Genomic DNA, 20,113 nt, shown 5'->3' on the forward strand with positions numbered 1-20,113 from the left:
AGAGAAGACTTCACAAGAGTGAATATAGAGGGTTCACCACAAGATGCAAACCATTGGTGAGCCACAAAAACAGGAAGACCAGATTAGAGTTTGCCAAACAACATCTAAAAAAGCCATTACAGTTCTGGAACAACATCCTATTGACAGATGAGACAAAGATCAACTTGTACCAGAGTGATGGGAAGAGAAGAGAAGGAAAGGAACTGCTCATGATCCAAAACATACCACCTCATCAGTGAAGCATGGTGGTGGTAGTGTCATGGCGTGGGCATGTATGGCTGCCAATGGAACTGGTTCCCTTGTATTTATTGATGATGTGACTGCTGACAAAAGCAGCAGAATGAATTCTGAAGTGTTTCGGGCAATATTATATGCTCGTATTCAGTCAAATGCTTCAGAACTCATTGGACGGTGCTTCACAGTGCAGATGGACAATGACCCGAAGCGTACTGCAAAAGCAACCAAAGAGTTTTTTAAGGCTAAAAAGTGGAATGTTATGCAATGGCCAAGTCAATCCCCTGACCTGAATCCAATTGAGCATGCATTTCACTTGATGAAGACAAAACTGAAGGGAAAATGCCCCAAGAACAAGCAGGAACTGAAGACATTTGCAGTAGAGGCCTGGCAGAGCATCACCAGGGATGAAACCCAGCGTCTGGTGATGTCTATGCGTTCCAGACTTCAGGCTGTAATTGCCTGCAAAGGATTTGCAACAAAGTATTAAAAAGTGAAAGTTAGATTTAGGATTGTTTAGTTTGTCCCATTACTTTTGGCACCTTAAAAAGTGGGAGGCACATATAGAAACCGTTGTAATTCCTACACCGTTCACCTGATTTGGATGTAATTACCCTCAAATTAAATCTGAAAGTCTGCAGTTAAATCACATCTTGTTTGTTTCATTTCAAAGCCATTGTGGTGGTGAATAGAGGACAAAATATGAAAATTCTGTCAATGTCCCAATATTTATGGACCTGACTGTATATACACATCACCATGTGCAGTAATTACTGTTTTTAGATTGTTCCAGATTTGTAAACTCAGGGTTCTAACTAGACCCGTATTACTTGCAGCAGGTGTTATTTAGATTTTTATAATACATTAGTGCCGGCAAGTGTAGTGATTTCACTACACTGTATAATTGCATTTCCATAGCAAACTTCCAGGTTGCATAATTTTCTGCACCATTTAGTAGGGAAGGCAAATGGTTGCCTGTCCATCGATTGTCACCATTGATGATTGCATCGGTGATTACCGTTGATAGCACTAAACCATCTATCAGGGCCAGTCAGAAGGGGGGTGGGGTTTAGTGGGCCACCTGGGTGGGGCTAAACTCTATGCTGACAGAAAAAGAAAAAAAAACATTGGGTCCTAGTCTGCAAAGGATGGCAGAGAATCATTGGATCTCTGCCATCGATATTGATGACAAAATCGGCCATTGCTAATTAACCATCGATGGTTGTAAACGATTGATGGTTTATTGCCATCCCTTCTTTTTAGATTCATAAACCCCATTGTGGGTGTAGCTTCTGTATTTATGCTTCTTACAGACATAACTATGTAGCACTACACATGTGCCTAAGATGGATACAATATTCTGAAAATCAATGTAAAGAGGGCGAATATGTATATGTGGAATATGCAATCCAAACAGCCAGGCCTCACCATCATCTCCCTAATGTCAGTGCTTTGTATTTACAATTATGACCAGCTATTCCAATTCTACCTTTAAATAATCAGTCCATGTCTTGTGAAAAAAAGTCGTTTTTTTATGAATTCCAAATAGTTCACATTAAAGCACAGGTTCTCAAACTCGGTCCTCAGGACCCCAAACAGTGCATGTTTTCCATGTCTCCACACTGAATCAATTGAAATAATTAGCTCCACCTTTGGACCTTTTAAACTGTGTCATTGAGTAATGATTACACCTGTGCACCTGCTGGGTGACCTGCAAAACGTGCACTGTGTGGGGTCCTGAGGACTGAGTTTGAGAACCACTGCATTAAAGAAACCAGAAAACTACCATAAAAAATATGGTACATTTTTATTCTCAATTTCTTGATGTTAACAATTTTAGATTTATAATTATACATGTATTCATTCAAATAAAAGCAACTTGTATTTTAGATATGCTTCTTCACTGTGCAATGAATATTAAATATACCATAACAGCATCAGACAGAGTGCTATTAAACAAGTGAAGCATATATAAGCAATAACAAAGACTCTGACAGAGCACACCAATAGCTAGACTTGGACATGCTGCAATACAACGTCGCCTTCTATCTGCAGAGTGTCTATTTGCTGTAGGTTCGGCACACGGTGATTGAATGTGCACACGTGGTTCCCATTCACATTCACTTTGAAACCGTGGTGTTCACAAATAATTTCAATCTGTGAAAGAGAAAGACATTCCAATTACATAAAATGAAAAATATTAAACTGCAGGCACAATATGTAAAAAAAATAAATAAATATGTCAGTCAGTGTGTATATATAGGGCCTGATTCACTATGGATTGCAACTGCGAATGCAATAGCGATTGTGCACGCAGTTCAACTGCGATAGTATGCTAATTCACTGTGATCGCTATGCCGCCGCAGCACTACATAAGGATGCCCACTTTACCTTACACACATCCGTAATGTTTAGCAGGACTGCGAAACCATCGGTACAATTGAGTACCATCACAGCCTCACGCACACTTGCACAAGCCCTGACCTTACTCAGAAATCGCTAACTTCAGCGCACGCTATGAGGTCTCAGGCTGCATAGGGCATCGCAGTGGATAATTTATGCATGCCCCTGCAACGGCATTGAAACGCATTGGTACGCCTGCGTATTGCCGACCACCCCCCTGTCACCAGCCACAAACGGCACACTTCCTGTCAGTCACTCTGCAATGGCTCTGGGTAGCCGCTGCGATCGCAGTCCTGATCGCAGTGGCCAGTTCTCGTGCGCACACTGCGATGCATACGCAAGCACAAAAAGTAACAATCGGCCAACTGCGTGCATATTAGCAACTGAGATCCTTGCTGAAGCAGGCCCACAGTATACCAAAGGTGGAATAATGTTAAAGCAAGAACCACAAAGTATTGCTTTTGGTTACATTTTATTTGACGTGTTCCATGGCACAAAAAAGACAATGCAATGTCTTCTGGAAAACAGTGTCATTTCTGTGGGAACTGCATAACAAATTCAGTGAATGTGACATGGGCAAATGTTGAAAAATGGCTTTAGCATAGAGGTGAGAACCTGTTAGCAGTGATTGGAGTTTGGCAACTACTGGTTTAAACCAATCTCAAGGCACCCTAACAGTCCAGATTTAAGGATATTCATTGTTGAACACAGATTGATAAATCAATTTCACTGAGGTACTAACTAGATCAAGCATGGATATCCTTAAAACCTGGAATGTTACCGTGTCTTGAGGACTGACTTTAGGAACCTCTGGTTTTAAACCATAAAAATGGCTGTGTGTCTAAAATTATTCAAAATTATCTAAGCTTTCATCATATGCATAACGTGTGATTTATGTTCAGGAGTTAGGGTGACTTGATAGTCTACATGCATAAGGGAGACCAGTCCAGCTCTATGGACATCCATTGGGAGTGTGTTAAATATCAATCGCGGTAAGGGGATCATTGTATCAGATGGCAATTATGTTTCATATCATCCTAACAAACAAAAGATTCTGAATTGAAGGCAATGCTTGTTTTTTAGGATAGTACATACTGTTCTGGGAGAGCACCCCACTGCCTAAATTTTGAAAGCAGTTGTAGTTACAACACACTAATGCCTAGTTTTAATAAGTTGCAGCACCTTTTGTGACATGACACAAAGAAATGTAAACTAGACCTATGGTACAATCAGGAGTATGCACTCTCACAGTTCCTGGATCCTGCAGTTATCTGACTAGTGTACACAATGTGGCTTTTAAACTTTCACTAGAAAAAAGTGATTCACTTACAAGTTGACGTCATTTGTTAATAATTTAATGATTAAATTAATTTGCAGTACTTTAATGAACCTTTAATTGATTAAAACCAAATTAAAAGCATGAGGATTTAATAGAAAGCATTCAGACCTCTGGAGCAGCAGCAGCATAGATTCAGTCAGTTGATTAAAATACAGATCAAAAACATAAAAAGTACACACAGGTGTCTAAATGCATTTTATGTAGTCCTTGCAAAATATATTTATAACCCAGGGATGTCTTAAGGTGCATACACACGTAAAGATTTTCTGTCCAACCATTCAACTAGTTGATTGGTTGGAATGAAAATCTGGTAACGTATGGGAGTAACTGATGATCAGCAATTTGCTCCTAAATGCCAGAAAACAGATGAAAATGGTCATCAGACAAGTTTGATAAATGTTTGATCTAAACAATTTGTTCAAACAACAGTTTTTGTCCATTTTCCGGCATTTGGGAGCAAATTGCTGATTGTCATTTGCTTTCATACCTTACCAGATTTTCATTCCAACCAATCAACTAGACGGATGGTTGGACAGAAAATCTTTACGTGTGTATGCACCTTTAGCGGTTAATTCAATTAGCTGCGGGATTTCGCTCCCAGGTTAAGAGCCCAGATTTTTTCATGCTATGCAATTCCTGCCTGCGATAAGCCCCTAGGATGCACTTAACACTGATTTCTATTCGCACCTCAGTAGGATGAGAACAGAAATCTGCGTTAAGTGCACCCTATGGGTTTACTGCGCGTGATAATTGGATAGCTCCGGACACTTAACGTGCATTAGCCGCGGGACTTACTGTGGGATATGATTGAATAGCGCTGGTCACTTGATCTGAGTGCTAAAAGCCCACTGTAAATCCCGCAGCTAACAGAATTCCCCTATAAAGTTTAGTCTTTCATTATGCATTATACAAATAAATTGAGAAATGAACAAATGTATGCAAGCAATGAAAATTTCCTGAATTTTAGAGGCATGAAAGTTTAATTCAACATTATATCTGGAGTCAATTACAATCCCTGGAGATTACAAATTAGACTAAAACAGTGTGACTAGACTTACCACAAAGCTTTGCCCTGTTGCAAAACACATTCCACAGCTGGGCATCTGGCGCTCTTCTTTACCCCAATTGTTGTTCAAACGACTGTTCCGTACAATGGTATTCTCATCAAATCTTGGATTAAAATGAAGGGCAGTTCCACCGCTGAATTTCAGGTTCACATGAAATCTGTAGATAGGTTTTGGAATGGTAAGTCATTATATGTCAAATACAATCATGCTTAATTTCTCGTGTACAATTGTAAAAGACAAGCAAACACCTTTAAATATCAAATGAGAGAGTTTTGTGGATTTTTAAATAAAATGAAAATATTCCAATACTCTTGTAAAACTAACTGAACCTTACATAGTACTGAAGTTCTATAACAATATACAATATTCAAATACTGATTTACTGGCTGATAACTTTTATATTATCCTTTCATCAAGAGACTATTAACACCCATTCATAGTCATACATATAGCCTGTGATAACAGGTAAAAACAAGTAATGTGCATTTTGTATGAATTTTCCATGTGTTGCCCTATTATCAATACAGTCTAATTTATTGATGCCACTATTTAAATGTTCAAATATAGCATTAAACGTTTAGAATGCAGAAGTGTGACAAAAACCTACTAGAATCCATTTGTAATATTATTTGTGTTTTCAGGAGTTACTTAGCTGGCAGTTAATTAGTTCAGGTGCATTAACAGGAAATGGGTGTGAATAATCCATATATATATATATATATATATATATATATATATATATATATATATATATATATATATCTATCTATCTATCTATATATTATGTAACTTATTGAGTATATTACTTTATTACAAAACTTTAATAAAGGAAGTTCAGATATTTTCACACTATTTCATGCTGTGCACATTATGTGATGCACCAGTGTATGGAGCTCAGAGTCCAGCATGGCAGCTGGAAAGTGACTTTTCAATGTGTAAAAAGTAGACACTGCAGCCATCCCTGCCCCCTAATAGTGGCCAGATTTCTAAATGCTGAAAGAGGATTTTCAATATGGTCTTTCTAAAAATCCATCTATAAGAGAGGAAATTATATTTTTGGAATTAAACCTTTGAATAAGAAAAAAAAGTAAACATCTGCTAATCTATGTCACTGCTAATTTATGTCACTGCCACCCTAAATATGGACAAATGGCTCCGAAAAACAAGATAAATTAAGAATAGTTTGATCAAAATTTCAAACAAAATATTATTTGTACAGAGATCCCTGCAATATGTACAAAGTGGTATAGTGACACTACGTTATTGGGAATAGTTCAAACTGTGACAACACTAGTGGCTGTTAATATATACCACAAGGAGTCATTGTAGTGTGTCTATCAAGTCATCTTCCAACTTTACTTACCTACTGAGCACAAAGTACGCAAATGCTCTCTGTGCATAACAATTGTCATTCATCTTTATATGATCACTCTTCCCAGAAAGCACAACAGCACCTCCTCCTGTGTCCTGACAGGCAGCGCAGGAGATCAATTTATTACCTGTTTTATGATCCCTGTCGTTCATCTAATGGTGCATCTAAAAAATGCACTAATGCTACTTTTAGCTTGAAGCTGATGTAAGGACAAAGCTTATTGTTATACCCAATTACACTGAACACCTAAATTGTAAATTCTGAAAATAATTTTTACTGTCATTTACCTCTTTGGGTGTCCAGTGACAGCTCCTCTGATGACAATCATCTTGGAAGGAAATAGGCCTCCATGGATGTTAGTTTGGTATGGGATTACCTATAGGCACAAAAAAAGTGTCTAGACGAAATTACTCTTAAAGCTATGATATTTTTTTACATGTTTCCATGAACTGAAACATAAACAAAGTGAAAACATAGGAAAATCAGTAGAATCTCCACCATGCAATTCAGACATCCATAAGGCAAGTAAAACCAAGGTAGCTTTCTACTGTACAGTCCCTTTACTATAGCATGTCAACTGAGAGAAATAAAGAGGCTCTAAGTTATAGACTTTTGTGAGGCAATATCTTCTGATAAGGTAAATGAACAGTACTGTTAAGGCAAATTTACTAGCCTAAACTGTAAGGGATAAAGTGGTCAGCAAATCTCTATGTGAGAGAAATTCCTTTACAGCATGTTACATGTAAAAGGTATAGAAATATATATTCTCTTCACGGGAAGGGGGGATGGTGGCTCCAGGTCGTTCAATCAGCCGACGAATGACATATCGCATAGTGCATCAGCAGGGAAGTCGTTCAGACATATCGCATATGCCCTGCAGCACAGATGATGCCATACATCGCCACATCTGGCTGTGTGTACGGGTGACCCGCTGACAGCCGGTACACTTGCTGCAGGGATAGTCATTGACTGACATCTCAACTTAGGGCTGTATTGAATTAGAGGCGCAAAGTCCGAATCCGCGGAAAAGTATAGTGGATGACGTAATTTCGTAGTTTCCACCGTATTCAATTCCAAAGACTTTTCGCGTATGCGAAGAGTCAATGCAAATGTAATCGGTGGAAAAGAGTACAGAATTGAGGGTTTGGGGGGAAAACTTTGGGAAACCCCCCTGCACCCTTAGGACAGTCTCCCAAAGATAAACTGTGTAAAAAAAAAAAAAAAATGTAAAAAATACTTTAGAACACCACAAAAAAGTACATTCATTTTTGGGGCGACAAGGTGCATAGTTGAGGGACAAACTTAAAAAATAGCGAAATAGACTTCAGGGGGTTTCCCAAGTATGGTGCAGGTGTTTTTTGATTGCAGGTGCTTGCGGCAAGTGGATTTTTAACGTAATTTAAAACTTCACTTTAGCAACTTAAAAATATGCTAGCACCCAGTTTCAGGTACCCCAAATTTGCTGGGAGTAGTTATTTTCACATAAAAAAACTGCTTAATGCTATTCTACACCACTTGTGTGAATGCGCTAATTGGCACCAATTGACACAACTTAAGTACCCCAAATACCTTCATTAGGGCTAATCGGGGGAATCTATAGTGATCCCCAATGTTAGTGCATCTTTTGGGGGGGGTGTCAGGCTGAGCTCCCCATTTTTTACAGGACTTTTCGCCTGTTTCAGTTTTGCAGGGTGCCGTTTTTGCGTCCTTTCTAATTGAATACGGCGAATAGCGGGAGCGCGCCTGATACTTTTCCGCATGCAAAACACGCAATATAGGCAAAAAGTCCAGCAGGCAAAAAAGTATCGCGGGTGTGAAACTAATTGAATTCGGCCCTTAGTGGGCAAATCTAAATGCCCGCCCAGTTGTGTGATCAGCACAGACACATCAAGCAGCAGATTGATAGATGTGTATAGCTTATGTCGCCCAGGTGCGCACCCGCTTAAGTGAGTTAAGCAATGGAATATCCAAGTGTGTAGAGAGAGCAGAGTCCAAACCATGTGGAAAAATGTTCTTGTACCAACGTCCCAGCATGTGCAGTTAATAAGTCTATAATCTTCCCATGCAGTGTAACTGTGATGGCGTATGATGAGACCTGTATAAAAAAAAATCTGGCCTGCATTAGATTACGCTATAGCTTATCACAGTTTCCATGAATGAGTGCCGCAATTCTTTCTTATCACCTACATGTAAATGTGGAAAGTGCTTGAAGGAATAGCATGTAAAGGGTTATTAGAGCTTAAGGGGTCTATTTACTAAGCAGTGTTAGGAGACAGAGTGAAAAGTGATAATGTACCAGCCAATCAGCTCCCAACTGTCATTTTTCAAACACAGCCTGTGAGATAACAGTTGGGAGCTGATTGGCTGGCACCTTATCACTTTCTAATCACTTTTCACTCTGTCTCCTAACACTGCTGAGTAAATAGACCCCCTTAGGCTGTGATACAGTCCTCTTGTCAATACAGCATCTCCCAGAGATGAGGTCAGAAATATTGTCAAGTATGATATACAGTGGACTAGAAAGTTTGAGAGCCTATCGGAGTGGGGAATTTAGCGATTAAGGGGTCTATTTATCAAGCAGTGAAAAGTGTGGAGAAGTGAACCAGTGGAGAAGTTGCTCATAGCAACCAATCAGCTTTGAAGTAGGGGTGTGCACCGGCCACTTTTCGTGTTTTGTGTTTTGGTTTTGGATCTGGATCTTTCTTCGTGTTTTGGATCTGGATTGGTTTTGCCAAAACCACCCTTTGGTGTTTTGGGTTCTGGGTTTTGGATCTGTATTTTTTTTTTTTAAAAAGCATAAAAACAGCTAAAATCACAGAATGTGTTGATTTTTCTGCTCCTATGCTATTATTAACCTCAAAAACCTTAATTTCCACTCATTTCCAGTCTATTCTGAACACCTCACAATAGTGTTTTTATGTCCAAAAGGTTGCACCGAGGTAGATGGATGACTATGCTAAGCGACACGAGTGGGCGGCACAAACACGTGGCCCATCTAGGAGTGACACTGCAGTGGCAGACAGGATGGCAGTTTGAAAAACTAGGCCCCAAACAGTACATAATGCAAAGAAAAAAAAGAGGTGCAAGATGGAATTGTCCTTGGGCCCTCCCACCCACCCTTATGTTGTATAAACAGGACATGCACACTTTAACAAACCAATCATTTCAGCGCCAGGGTCTGCCACACGACTGTGGCTGAAATTATTGGTTCGTTTGGGCCCCCACAAAACAAGCTGGCAATTAATCTGTCCCTGCACAAACTGGCTCTACGGAGGCAAGATGTCATCCTCATCCTCCTCATTCACCGATTCCTCACCCTCTTCAGTGTTGTGTACTTCCTCACAGAGCATTAATTCGTCCCCACTGGAATCCACCACCACAGGTCCCTCTGTACGTTCTGGAGGCTGGTCTCCCTGGAAGAGTTGATAATTCATTTTATGAACATCATCTTCTCCTACGCCTTTTGCTGACAAGGTTCCCGGCTGCACTAAACACTCTTTCGGAGTACACACTGGAGGGGGGGCAACTCAGGTAAAATAGAGCCAGTTTGTACAGGGGCCTCCAAATTGCCTCTTTTTCCTGCCAGTACATGTACGGACTGTCTGACATGCATACTTGGATGCCGTCACCGATGTAATCCTTTAACAGACAGACGCACGCTTGTCGCTGCTGCTTTGAGGATGCAGGTGCGGCTTCTGTGCATACATTTCACACACAAACACAGAAAAAAAGAAGATTATTTTATTTTGGTTGGAGCGCACTTTGGGGGTTACACCACCCTTTAACAGACAGACGCACGCTTGTCGCTGCTGCTTTGAGGACAGTATCATATGCAGTGACAGCAGACTTGTCAGAAATTGTTGGCACGTCCTTCAGTCCGGACCAGATGTCCAAACCGGCCCTTGACTTATGACACAGGCGTGCGCTTGGCGCTGCTACTGTGTTGATGCACGTGCAGTCACAAACACACTTTGAGGGTTACACCACCCTTTAACAGACAGACGCACGCTTGTCGCTGCTGCTTTGAGGATGCAGGTGGAATCTAGACGGGATTTGGAACCGGGGACACACTACCTCCATCAATTGTCTAAATCCCACTGCACTAATGGCGGATACCGGATGCACGTCTAACACCAACATAGCAGTCAAGGCCTCAGTTATACGTTTTGCTTCAGGATGACTGCTGTCGTACTTCATCCTTCTCGCTAGAGACTGTTGGAGGGTCAATTGTTTAGTAAAAGTAGTGGTGTTCCTACTTCCTCTCTGGGATGATGAACAACTCCCAGCAGCAGCAACAGCACTAGGAGGAAGTGGTTCTTGATCTTTCCCTATTTTATTTTCATCGGAGAAAGTTTGGTCCTCCATTTATGTTATATTGATATATACGTACGGCTAAGGCGCACACAAACACAGAAAATATTTTTTTATTTTTGCTGGAGAGTAGTGCACTTTGTGGGTTACACCACCCTTTAAGAAATGAGCCAGCCGGCCCTTTACTTATGGGACACAGGCGCACGCTTGGCGCTGCTCCTTTGTTTGGAGTGCCCTTTGGGGGTTACAGCACCCTTTAGCGGTCAATCCAGCCGGCCCTTTATTTATGGGACAAAGGCGCACGCTTGGCACTACTTTGTTGATGCACGTGCGGCTACTGCGCACATAATTCACAAACACAAAAAAATATATTTTTTTAGTTTGTTTGGAGTGCCCTTTGGGGGTTACAGCACCCTTTAACGGACAAGCCAGCCGGCCTTTTACTTATGAGACACAGGCGCACGCTTGGCGCTGCTCCTTTGTTGATGCACGTGCAGCCACAGTGCACACAATTCACAAACACAGAAAAAATATTTTTTTTGCACTTGGGGGGAGCACCCCTGACGGACAGAGCACCCCCTGGACAACACTACAGCACCTCTTTAGGACTGGGACACTGCACAGGACTTTGGAGTGGACACGGCCCCTATGGACAACTGACTGCACAACACAGTCCAGCCAGCCCCTATGGACTTTGAAGTAGTGGACACAGCCCCTATGGACAACAGCAGCACAGCGCAGCACAACACTACACTGCACTACACTACACTACACAGCCCAGCCAGCCCTAACTCCCACCCTCCCTCTTCACTGTCCACAGCCGAGTGAGAAAATGGCACCGACGCGGGTACCTTATATAGGATCCAAAACCTGCGCGACCCGGAAGGCGGGAAGATGACATTTTGCCTTGATTTCAGATCAGAGTCAGACGGGAAAAGTCGAGCCTGACTCAGATCGGCCTCGGATCGGGGGGGCTCGGGGGGGGTACGGATTTCAGAAATCCGAACCCGCTCACCCCTACTTTGAAGTAGCATTTATCTAGTACAGTCTATAAAATAATAGGTAGAGCTGATTGGTTGCTATGGGCAACTTCTCCATACTTTCCACTGCTTGATAAATAGACCCCTGAGCCTTTCCATTAGAAGTGCAAATTCATAAATGTTTTGGCTGGACAGCATTATTTTATACAAAAATATAGCTGCTTAGGTAAGATCTCCTATTTGCCTTGACAAAGACCTTAATGGTAAAAACACGTTGGCAGCAAAGAGGGGCCACAGGATCCACCCAGAACCAGTGTGGGATAGATGAGGACGAATAGCTGAGGCTGAACCCGGGTTTTATACATCTTCCCAGTTATTATATGCATCTGATTACCTGGATTCTGGTAGGAGGCCAACTTCACCTGTGACTATGGTGTATTGATGTTATAAAGGATGCTCATTATCCATCTAGAAGCTCCTTTAGTGTATTGTACTGTATGTGTTTATGTGGATATTAACTTGTACTTTGAATAAATGTGCTTTATACATTAAGTGCCTTCCATATAAGCAATTTTATGCATATGGTATCAGTAATTTTGGAAAAAGATCCATTAGAATTTTAAGGAATTCATTGTTAGACCATCTGCGCTAGATTTCTTTTCCTTCTTTTTACATGTTACGATATACATTGGTTATACCTCACCATTATCTGGAGATAAGAAGTCCAAAGATATCCGTGATACATATAAGCTAAGTATCAGTTGACTATTTTTTGAGCAGGCGCTACGGTGGGATACCTGATATTTTTTTTGCAAGCATTATGTTATACACTGCAATTTAGATGTCAGTTTGGACATGCCCCTGCCAAATCTAAGTCTCTTTGCACATGTTACATCTGCCTCACCTGCAGTGCAGCATAGTTTTGCCAAGATGCACAGTTACTTGCTCTTTCTTACTCTATTCCTAACTCTGTATCAGGTCCATAGTTTTCATATGAATAGTATTAATAATGTCTCAGGTGAGTGCAGGGATATAGGATATATATATATCTCCATGGAAGAAACGGCACTCAGGTATTTTGCTACATACATATGAAAATAAATGGACCCCTCAGCTGCTGTGCCCCTTACATCCCATTGTACTTACCCCCTCATTCCCTTTTCTCTCCATTCCCGTGTCTGCAGAGCCAGCATGGCACACCTAATGTGCACGCCATGCGCAGTGGGAGTTGGGGCACACGCTGTGCACGTTAGATGTGATGTGTACGTGCCACAGCCATGATTACCGTAAAGGCTAATCCCATCTCAATACAGAAATCTTCAGTTATAAAGAAGTTGCATACTGAACATACAGTAGAGGTTTTCCCTTCCCATTGTAGAGAAAAATAATAAAAAAAAGTGTTATAAGTACCTACATAATTACCTTACATACATGTCTAAAAAGTATGAAAAACATGAATTAGTTTAGGTAGGATTACTATTAGATAAAAAGAAAATAAATTGGACATATAAAGCATATTCAAAAAGTAATAATCACTAGCCAGAGTACATAAAAATGGAGATGGAGGTATATCCTGAGAACAAAGAAGCCTCCAAAATGTAACTACTGATCTTGTTGTTATGTTGGTTGATATTAGCACCAATCATTTAATGAAAATGTGCCCCAGGACCCAAATCTTAAAGAAGCACCTCCAGTAAGTCCCCTAATACCCAAGTATTGTGTGAAAGAGAAAATACATGTAACAAACTATTACACTAAACCCCATATCTACTTTATTCAGGTACATGGTTTACTGTTACTTGTTTTCATGACAACAGAAAACGTGAAACTTGTGGAACAGTATTAAAGAATGGGATGTATTGTCCATCACAGCAGTCGGAATACCGGCGCTCAGAATACTGGCAGCCTCCACTCAAGTTTAAGACAAATTAAAGTTTAAGCCAAATAAAGAAAAAAATAACAGAAGCAAACATGCAACATGTACTTACATAATTTGCTGCTTGAAATTGACCAGCAGGAAACGGGTTTGGCTGCAATTAAAATATATATAAAAGTTTTAGTGAAAAAAAAAAAAAAGATCCATAACTACCTATATATACACACATACATGCATGCACGCATCTTTGTCACCAAGAAACAGATCCACAGCTATAAAGATTTCTGAATTATTGTTGAATTATTGTTGAACATGCATGACTGTTGCTTAATCAAAAATTAAAAAAATTGTCTAAAAATATATAATCTTTTTTCCTCTTTGAAAACATCTGTTCCTTGCTCAGCTAGGTTCATATTGTACACATAACATCTATAACATACTAAATGACACTTAAACATCAAAAAAGGAAGTGTATCGACAGCTTGCCTTTTCATCTTCGGATTGGCTAAACCATATGGGTGAATTAGAGAAGGCCAAATCCTTGTCATGTGTGACAAATTATCTAATTAACATAGTATTTTTATTGTAAAAGCTTACAGTATAACCACCACCAGGAGGACACTGCTGTGGGGGGAATGCTGGCTGAAAGAAAGAAAGAAAATAGAAACAGGAAACAAGAAAATAAAAAAAACAAATTTGTGTTACAGAAATTCACAAATCTGTATTAAATTGTAACTTAGCCAAGTTAGAAGATCACAATTTTAAAAAGACACCAGAATATGTGTAAGAGGTTAAGATGCAGACAAAGGGCTCATACAGAGTAAAATTTTAATTCAATTAAAGAATCTGCCAATAAAAAATATACATAGCATTGGGCTACAGCCTGCCACTGTGCATAGGACTTAAAATGAGTATTTTTTGATAAGTTATACTAATAGAAGTGGCATATCACTTCTCTGTAAGGAGCAACTGCTCAAAGTCTGTAAGGCAGTTTTTATTTGAAACCCATGGACTAAAGACGGGGATGCCTCAGGGCCATGGGTATTAGGTGTTTTTATTTCAAATAAAATATTTCGAAAATCGGTGTCTGTGGTGTTTTAATTTTGTAAGTTGCACTACAGGTCCCTGCAGTCCATGGTAGTCAGTGTATACTGGAGCTTGTAGTTTTATAAATACTAGTATACCATGGCAGGCATGGGTATGCTGGCTTAAGTAGTTGTACCAAACACTTTAAGGTGGCCAGGGAATGCTAGGGGCGGTAGTGCAACATGTAAAAATGTTGCCATCACTTTCATTTCTTACAGTTAACCCACACCCTCTGTACCACAGTTATGGGAAAAGCCCCGTACTGTCAGCATGGGGCTGGTTTCTTCTAGAAAAAGTGGAGGCACTTTTTTTTACTGACCCGAGCCTTTAGGTAATACTGCTACATGCTGACCGGGCTATATAGGGGATGTAGTCAAATGGTTGACAGTAACAATTTCGACATCCACATTGTCGACAGTAATGATGTCGGCATTGCAAAAATTTCGACAGGCATGTTGACATTCTTTTGATAGGTGAAATGTCGACATTGTCTGAATGCCGACATTAGGGTTAAGCTGGAGGGTTTGGGACAGGCTGCGGAGGGAGGTTAGGGTCAGGCTGCAGGGTGGGATATGGTTAGGCACTAGAGGGAGAGTTAGGAGCAGGGATTAGAGTTAGGGGAGAAATATATCTGGAACACCAGAGGATCACAGCTCTGACCTGAAAGTCACATGACCGCCGGGACGCAGAAGCAGCACTGGATTTTCTGCAGCCGTCGGGAGCAGGTAAGTCACTGCTGGGCCACCAGGGACTATATGTCAACCTTCTAACATGTCGACATTTCATCACTGTCTACATAATGAATGTTGACATGTCCAATGTTGACATTATGTTAACATTCTCATGTCAACATAATAAATGTTGACATATACCACACCCCACAAAAGATAAGAATATGCAGGGGATCCTACACGTTGCTGGTTTCTCTGAGATAGTGGTATCAGCCCACACTGGTATTACATAGTTTTGGTATTTACTGTTCATTTTAAGAGGAGTAATTGGACCATTCACTGCAGTAGTGAGGCTACACAAGCCAGCCCCTTTCTTCCAAACATACAGAGGCACAATGACATAAGTGCCTGAGTCTGTATGTACTTTTATTGTGCATGTGCAGTAATGAAAAGAACATTCTGTATTTAAAAGTGGGACGTCCGTCCATCTTTACATGAGCCCATTAGTGCCCCAGCTAGATCATTCTTAATTAATGATTATCAATGCAGCCGCCTTTCCATTCACTCAGTAGCTTGTACAATAGGCCTAACCAAAACACTGTGTGATGCAGCACTGGGCGCGTGTGTTCAGGTGGACCAATCAGAAGCTGCAACCTTGGTTTCTATCTGATCCTTTCCCTCCTCACACTTTGGCCATGTTGAGCTTAAAAGTTTTGCTGACTGTAATACAGAGATGCTGGAGCTGTGGGGAAAACCAGCTGCACAGCACAAGTGAGGGAAAGCAGCATGTAAGTAATATGTAGCATTTAGACAGTAATGCAGCTTTAATGTAGTCATCATACTATACTTTGAAGGCAGAGGTTTAAAATATACACAAGCATAAAAAGGACATTACCTTCATTCCTTTAATGCTCTCAAACAATGTAACACTCAAAATGATACTGGATACTCAATAAACTACTTTACCTACTTATAGAAAACAAAACACTTTTATACCAGAGCTCACCACTGCACACAGGAAAGCATAAGCTCATTCTGTACAATTCTAGAGAGTTTAGACATTAAGGGGCCAATGTATCAAGCCATTTTTTACATAAAATTATGCATACATTTATGTATCGATCCTATGTACTAATGGCGCATTGCAATAGAGTTTCACAGAAATCTCCGGCAAAGTGCTAATTAGCACTTCAGATCGCTGTCCCCATTATTATCAATGGGGATTACGATCTGACCCCTATGTACTAAACTTCAAAAAGCCGGTAGTACATAGCCGGGATATTTTCATTACAAATAAAAATAGTCTAGGCGAGTTGGATTATTAATAATCGTAGCAGTACCGCGATTATTAATACATAGGCCCCTTAGGGGGAGTTTTATCAAAGTTTGGTGAGAGATAAAGTGGAGAGGCAGGGGCGTTTCTAGAGGAGGGGGCTCGTGTGCAGTCTGCGACACGGGCCCCCTCCTCTCCGCCTGGCAGCGCACTGAGCTGTGCGTGGCCAGAGCCGAAGTTATAGACTCTGGGCACTAGAGTGTGCCCAGAGTCTATAGTGAATGCACAGGTCACCGGGAAAATGGACGCGGCGGCCATTTTTTCTGTACTGTGCATGTGCAAACGATGGGAAAATGGCTGCCGCGGCCATTTTCCAGTAATTTTACAGCGCCGGAACCCCGCGCCGACGTGGGACTCCGAAGAGGTAAGTAATATTATGGGTGCAGGGTGTGCGGTGCGAGGCCCCCCTGTACCCAGGGGCCCGTGTTCCCTGCACCCATTATAGATACGCCCCTGTGGAGAGGGATAAACGGGTTTATGTATCAAGCAGTGAAAAGAGTGGAGAATTGCCCAGAGCAACCAATCAGCTTTGAATTAGCATTTATCAAGTACAGTCTATAAAATAATAACTAGAAGCCGATTGGTTGCTAGTGGCAACTTCTCCACTGTTCCACTTCTCCACTGCTTCATACATAAACCCCAATGTAACAACCAATCAGCTTCTGTCATGTTAAAAGCGGTTTTTGAAAAATGACAGTTAGAAGCTGATTGGTTGGTACGTTATCCCTCTCCGCTTTATCTCTCTCTTTAAGCTTTGATAAATCTTTGCCTTAGTTCTAGAAAGTTTAGACATTTTGCTCAAAAGTGCTTTAAATTGTAAGATGAATTACAGACTCTTATGTGTAGTAACATGAACTTACGTTGTACATTTGTCCAGCTGCAAAAGGAGGAAAACCGCCCTAAAATGATAAAGTTTGTTTGTTCTAAATAAACATATTAAACTTGTTAATTAAAGTACAGAGCAGTAGCTACTATTTATCATTGTAATAATCAAAATATAATATTTAATATGTAGCAATATAGATATACAGTAATGCTTACCCCTGGAGCTTGTATATCAATGCTTGTAAGACTAACACAGCCGTTTATTGCTAATGTGTTGACTCGATGAATAGGAAGTCTGTGATGATACTCCAAAAAGTGATTTCTGTTCACAGACACCTGGAAGGAAAATAAATTTGAGACAACATACTAATAGTATCTTGAGCTAGCCATAGACTGCATGATTGCAGCCGACCAGTCAACATGCATGAGGGGCTAGTATGCAGAGCCTTCCATACACTGCATGAAGTCACCTGAATGGCAGTAGGGAAGGTCAGAAAGGTTTGATAACTAAACCAAACGATCTAAATAATTTTTTGCCATTTCAGGCTGTGAATGTTCAATACCATACACTAAATGATAATCGCTCAAACCAGTTTGGTTTGCATGACTATCTTGCATTGAATGGCCAACTTTACTGTTAAATATTAAAGTGGTTCCATCTAGTTTACTGTAAAGTACAACAAAGTGCCCTATATAAAACACTGTAATTGGGAGAGGCTGGGTGCACACACTCTAATTCACAATACATACACGATTGTGTTCAGCATAGATCAGGGCAGTAAGAAAATAGGGGCACACCAGCAGAGTTTATTTTTGGTAGCAGAGTATAACATACTTGCAAGGTTTACATTTCAAAAATCAATAAAACAGAGTGTTCATCACATTAAAGCAATCATAAATGACAATAGCTTGGCAGAGAAAATGTATCTATAATTTTAAATTACTCTAAATTAATTTAAAGGAAACATACACTACACAGATGGACAGGACTCCTTACTGATAGCCATATTAGTGAAATAGAGAGTAATGGCTAGTGTGAACCCAACCACCCCCAACTATTCTGACATTTCAGTATGTAATCAATTTCAATTGTACATTTTTATAGTTGATGTTTGTCGACTATTATAGCGTTCCCGCTAGGCTGTTTCAGCAGGGCGCCGCGCCCTGCCCTATATCTGAAGTGCAAACAGCACCCTGCCCTCCAGCGCGGCACCCTGCTGAACCATCCTGCGGGTCGCAGTGTCCCGCGGGTGGGGAAAACGGCAGAGCAGCGGTCACCGCTGGTGAATAGATGCTGAGTGGATGCGCCCGGCATCCATTTACAATGACCACGGCACTGGGGGGCTGCCAGGCATGTCTGTAAGTGCTGGGCACACTCCCAAGAGTGACGAAAAGGGGGACGAGTCATAGAGACAGGCCCCCTTTTCATTGGCCACGCCACCTTTTTCGGGCACGCGCGCGCAGAAGTGCCCTTGTTCTAGGTCCGGCGCCCTGCCTGCCGCCGGACTAGAGTGAACACTGTATTATTAATTTAAAGAACTAGTAACCCTAAAATACTACTTGATATATGAAAAATCAGTTATCACATATTTAAATATTAGAGCTAAAGATAATAGAGATAAAGGGGGAGATGTAAGAAGAAATGCGCTATTTGACATTTATATTGCACCTCGGTATGTATGAAAACAGACTGTAGAGAAAAATCACCTTTCTCCATGTTATCTGCAAACATGTAACAATTTTCATTCAGATATTATTAAAAAATGATAAGCACACTTTTGTGGCTTATCGTTTTTTTCACATATAAGCAGGATTATGTGTGCTGACCTGCAGCGGCCGGGTGGCTTCAGTGGGTGTCTCTGGCTGTGCATGAGATTTGGTTAAGCTTATGAGATCTTCCGCAGTGGGACTGGCCAGAAGGTAAGACACAGCATATCAGCAGTAGGCCATACTTACCTACTCTCTGGAGAGATGCAGGAGACTCTATTTTGGGTACTCCCCCGGACGAGTGGGTGGATCTCCTGCATCCCTGCTCACTTTCTAGTGAAGCGAGCAGGAAAGGGAAATAGTGGGAATCACGGGGCCGTAGGGAGGGGACAAAGCTAAAATATCATAGACTGCGTTCTTTAGCCCCGCCTCCTGCCAACAGACCCGCAATTCGCGGAATTTCGCTGTGACGCGGCTTAATGACATAATGAGCCCAGCCTCATCCCCAAAGTGGTCAGCTTCATCTCTTCTCTGGAAGCAGCCCTGATAGGAGAAAGTAAAAGTAGGCAAGTATGTACTAGGCTGATGCACTGTGGGTCTTACAAGAATCGCTGGAGTGGGGAGTTTTCTATCCCCCACTGTGGCAGCCAAGATGCTAATACCTCCCTGTATTATTTCTTCCTGATTCGCTTCAATAAGAGGCAAAGCAGGAAGAGCTATAGCGGCACGATAACTGTTGCCATAGTACGTCTGCCCTAAAGTTATGGTAAGAGATATTTCTGTACACACACCAGACTTCCGGTTGATAAAATCTTTGAAGAACTCAGCAGGGAGCCACTTTTTCACAAAAGTACTGATAACAACACGTTTACTCTCAACTTCAAAGTATTGTAAATGAGAATAGTATGT

The 20,113-nt window shown here is 41.0% G+C and overlaps 1 protein-coding gene across 2 annotated transcripts in view; it reads right to left on the reverse strand.

Moving 5' to 3' along the window:
- Window positions 1-2,022: 2,022 nt before the first annotated feature.
- The window catches only part of LGALS9 (galectin 9), a 49,661-nt gene continuing 31,570 nt past the window's right edge, over window positions 2,023-20,113 (reverse strand). Inside the window, exons 4-10 of one of the 2 annotated variants that reach the window (XM_088456109.1) lie at window positions 17,714-17,833; window positions 17,533-17,571; window positions 14,180-14,224; window positions 13,695-13,736; window positions 6,703-6,791; window positions 5,035-5,200; window positions 2,023-2,391 (exon numbers count right to left, since the gene is read on the reverse strand). In XM_088456109.1, coding sequence (XP_088312235.1) covers window positions 2,245-2,391; window positions 5,035-5,200; window positions 6,703-6,791; window positions 13,695-13,736; window positions 14,180-14,224; window positions 17,533-17,571; window positions 17,714-17,833 — 648 coding nt within the window. In that variant the 3' untranslated portion in view covers window positions 2,023-2,244. The remainder of the gene's footprint in view (window positions 2,392-5,034; window positions 5,201-6,702; window positions 6,792-13,694; window positions 13,737-14,179; window positions 14,225-17,532; window positions 17,572-17,713; window positions 17,834-20,113) is intronic. The other variant, XM_088456111.1, reaches the window with a different exon arrangement.

This window comes from Taudactylus pleione, unplaced genomic scaffold, assembly GCF_031769625.1.
Source record: "Taudactylus pleione unplaced genomic scaffold, aTauple2 ptg000687l, whole genome shotgun sequence".
NCBI lineage: Eukaryota > Metazoa > Chordata > Amphibia > Anura > Myobatrachidae > Taudactylus > Taudactylus pleione.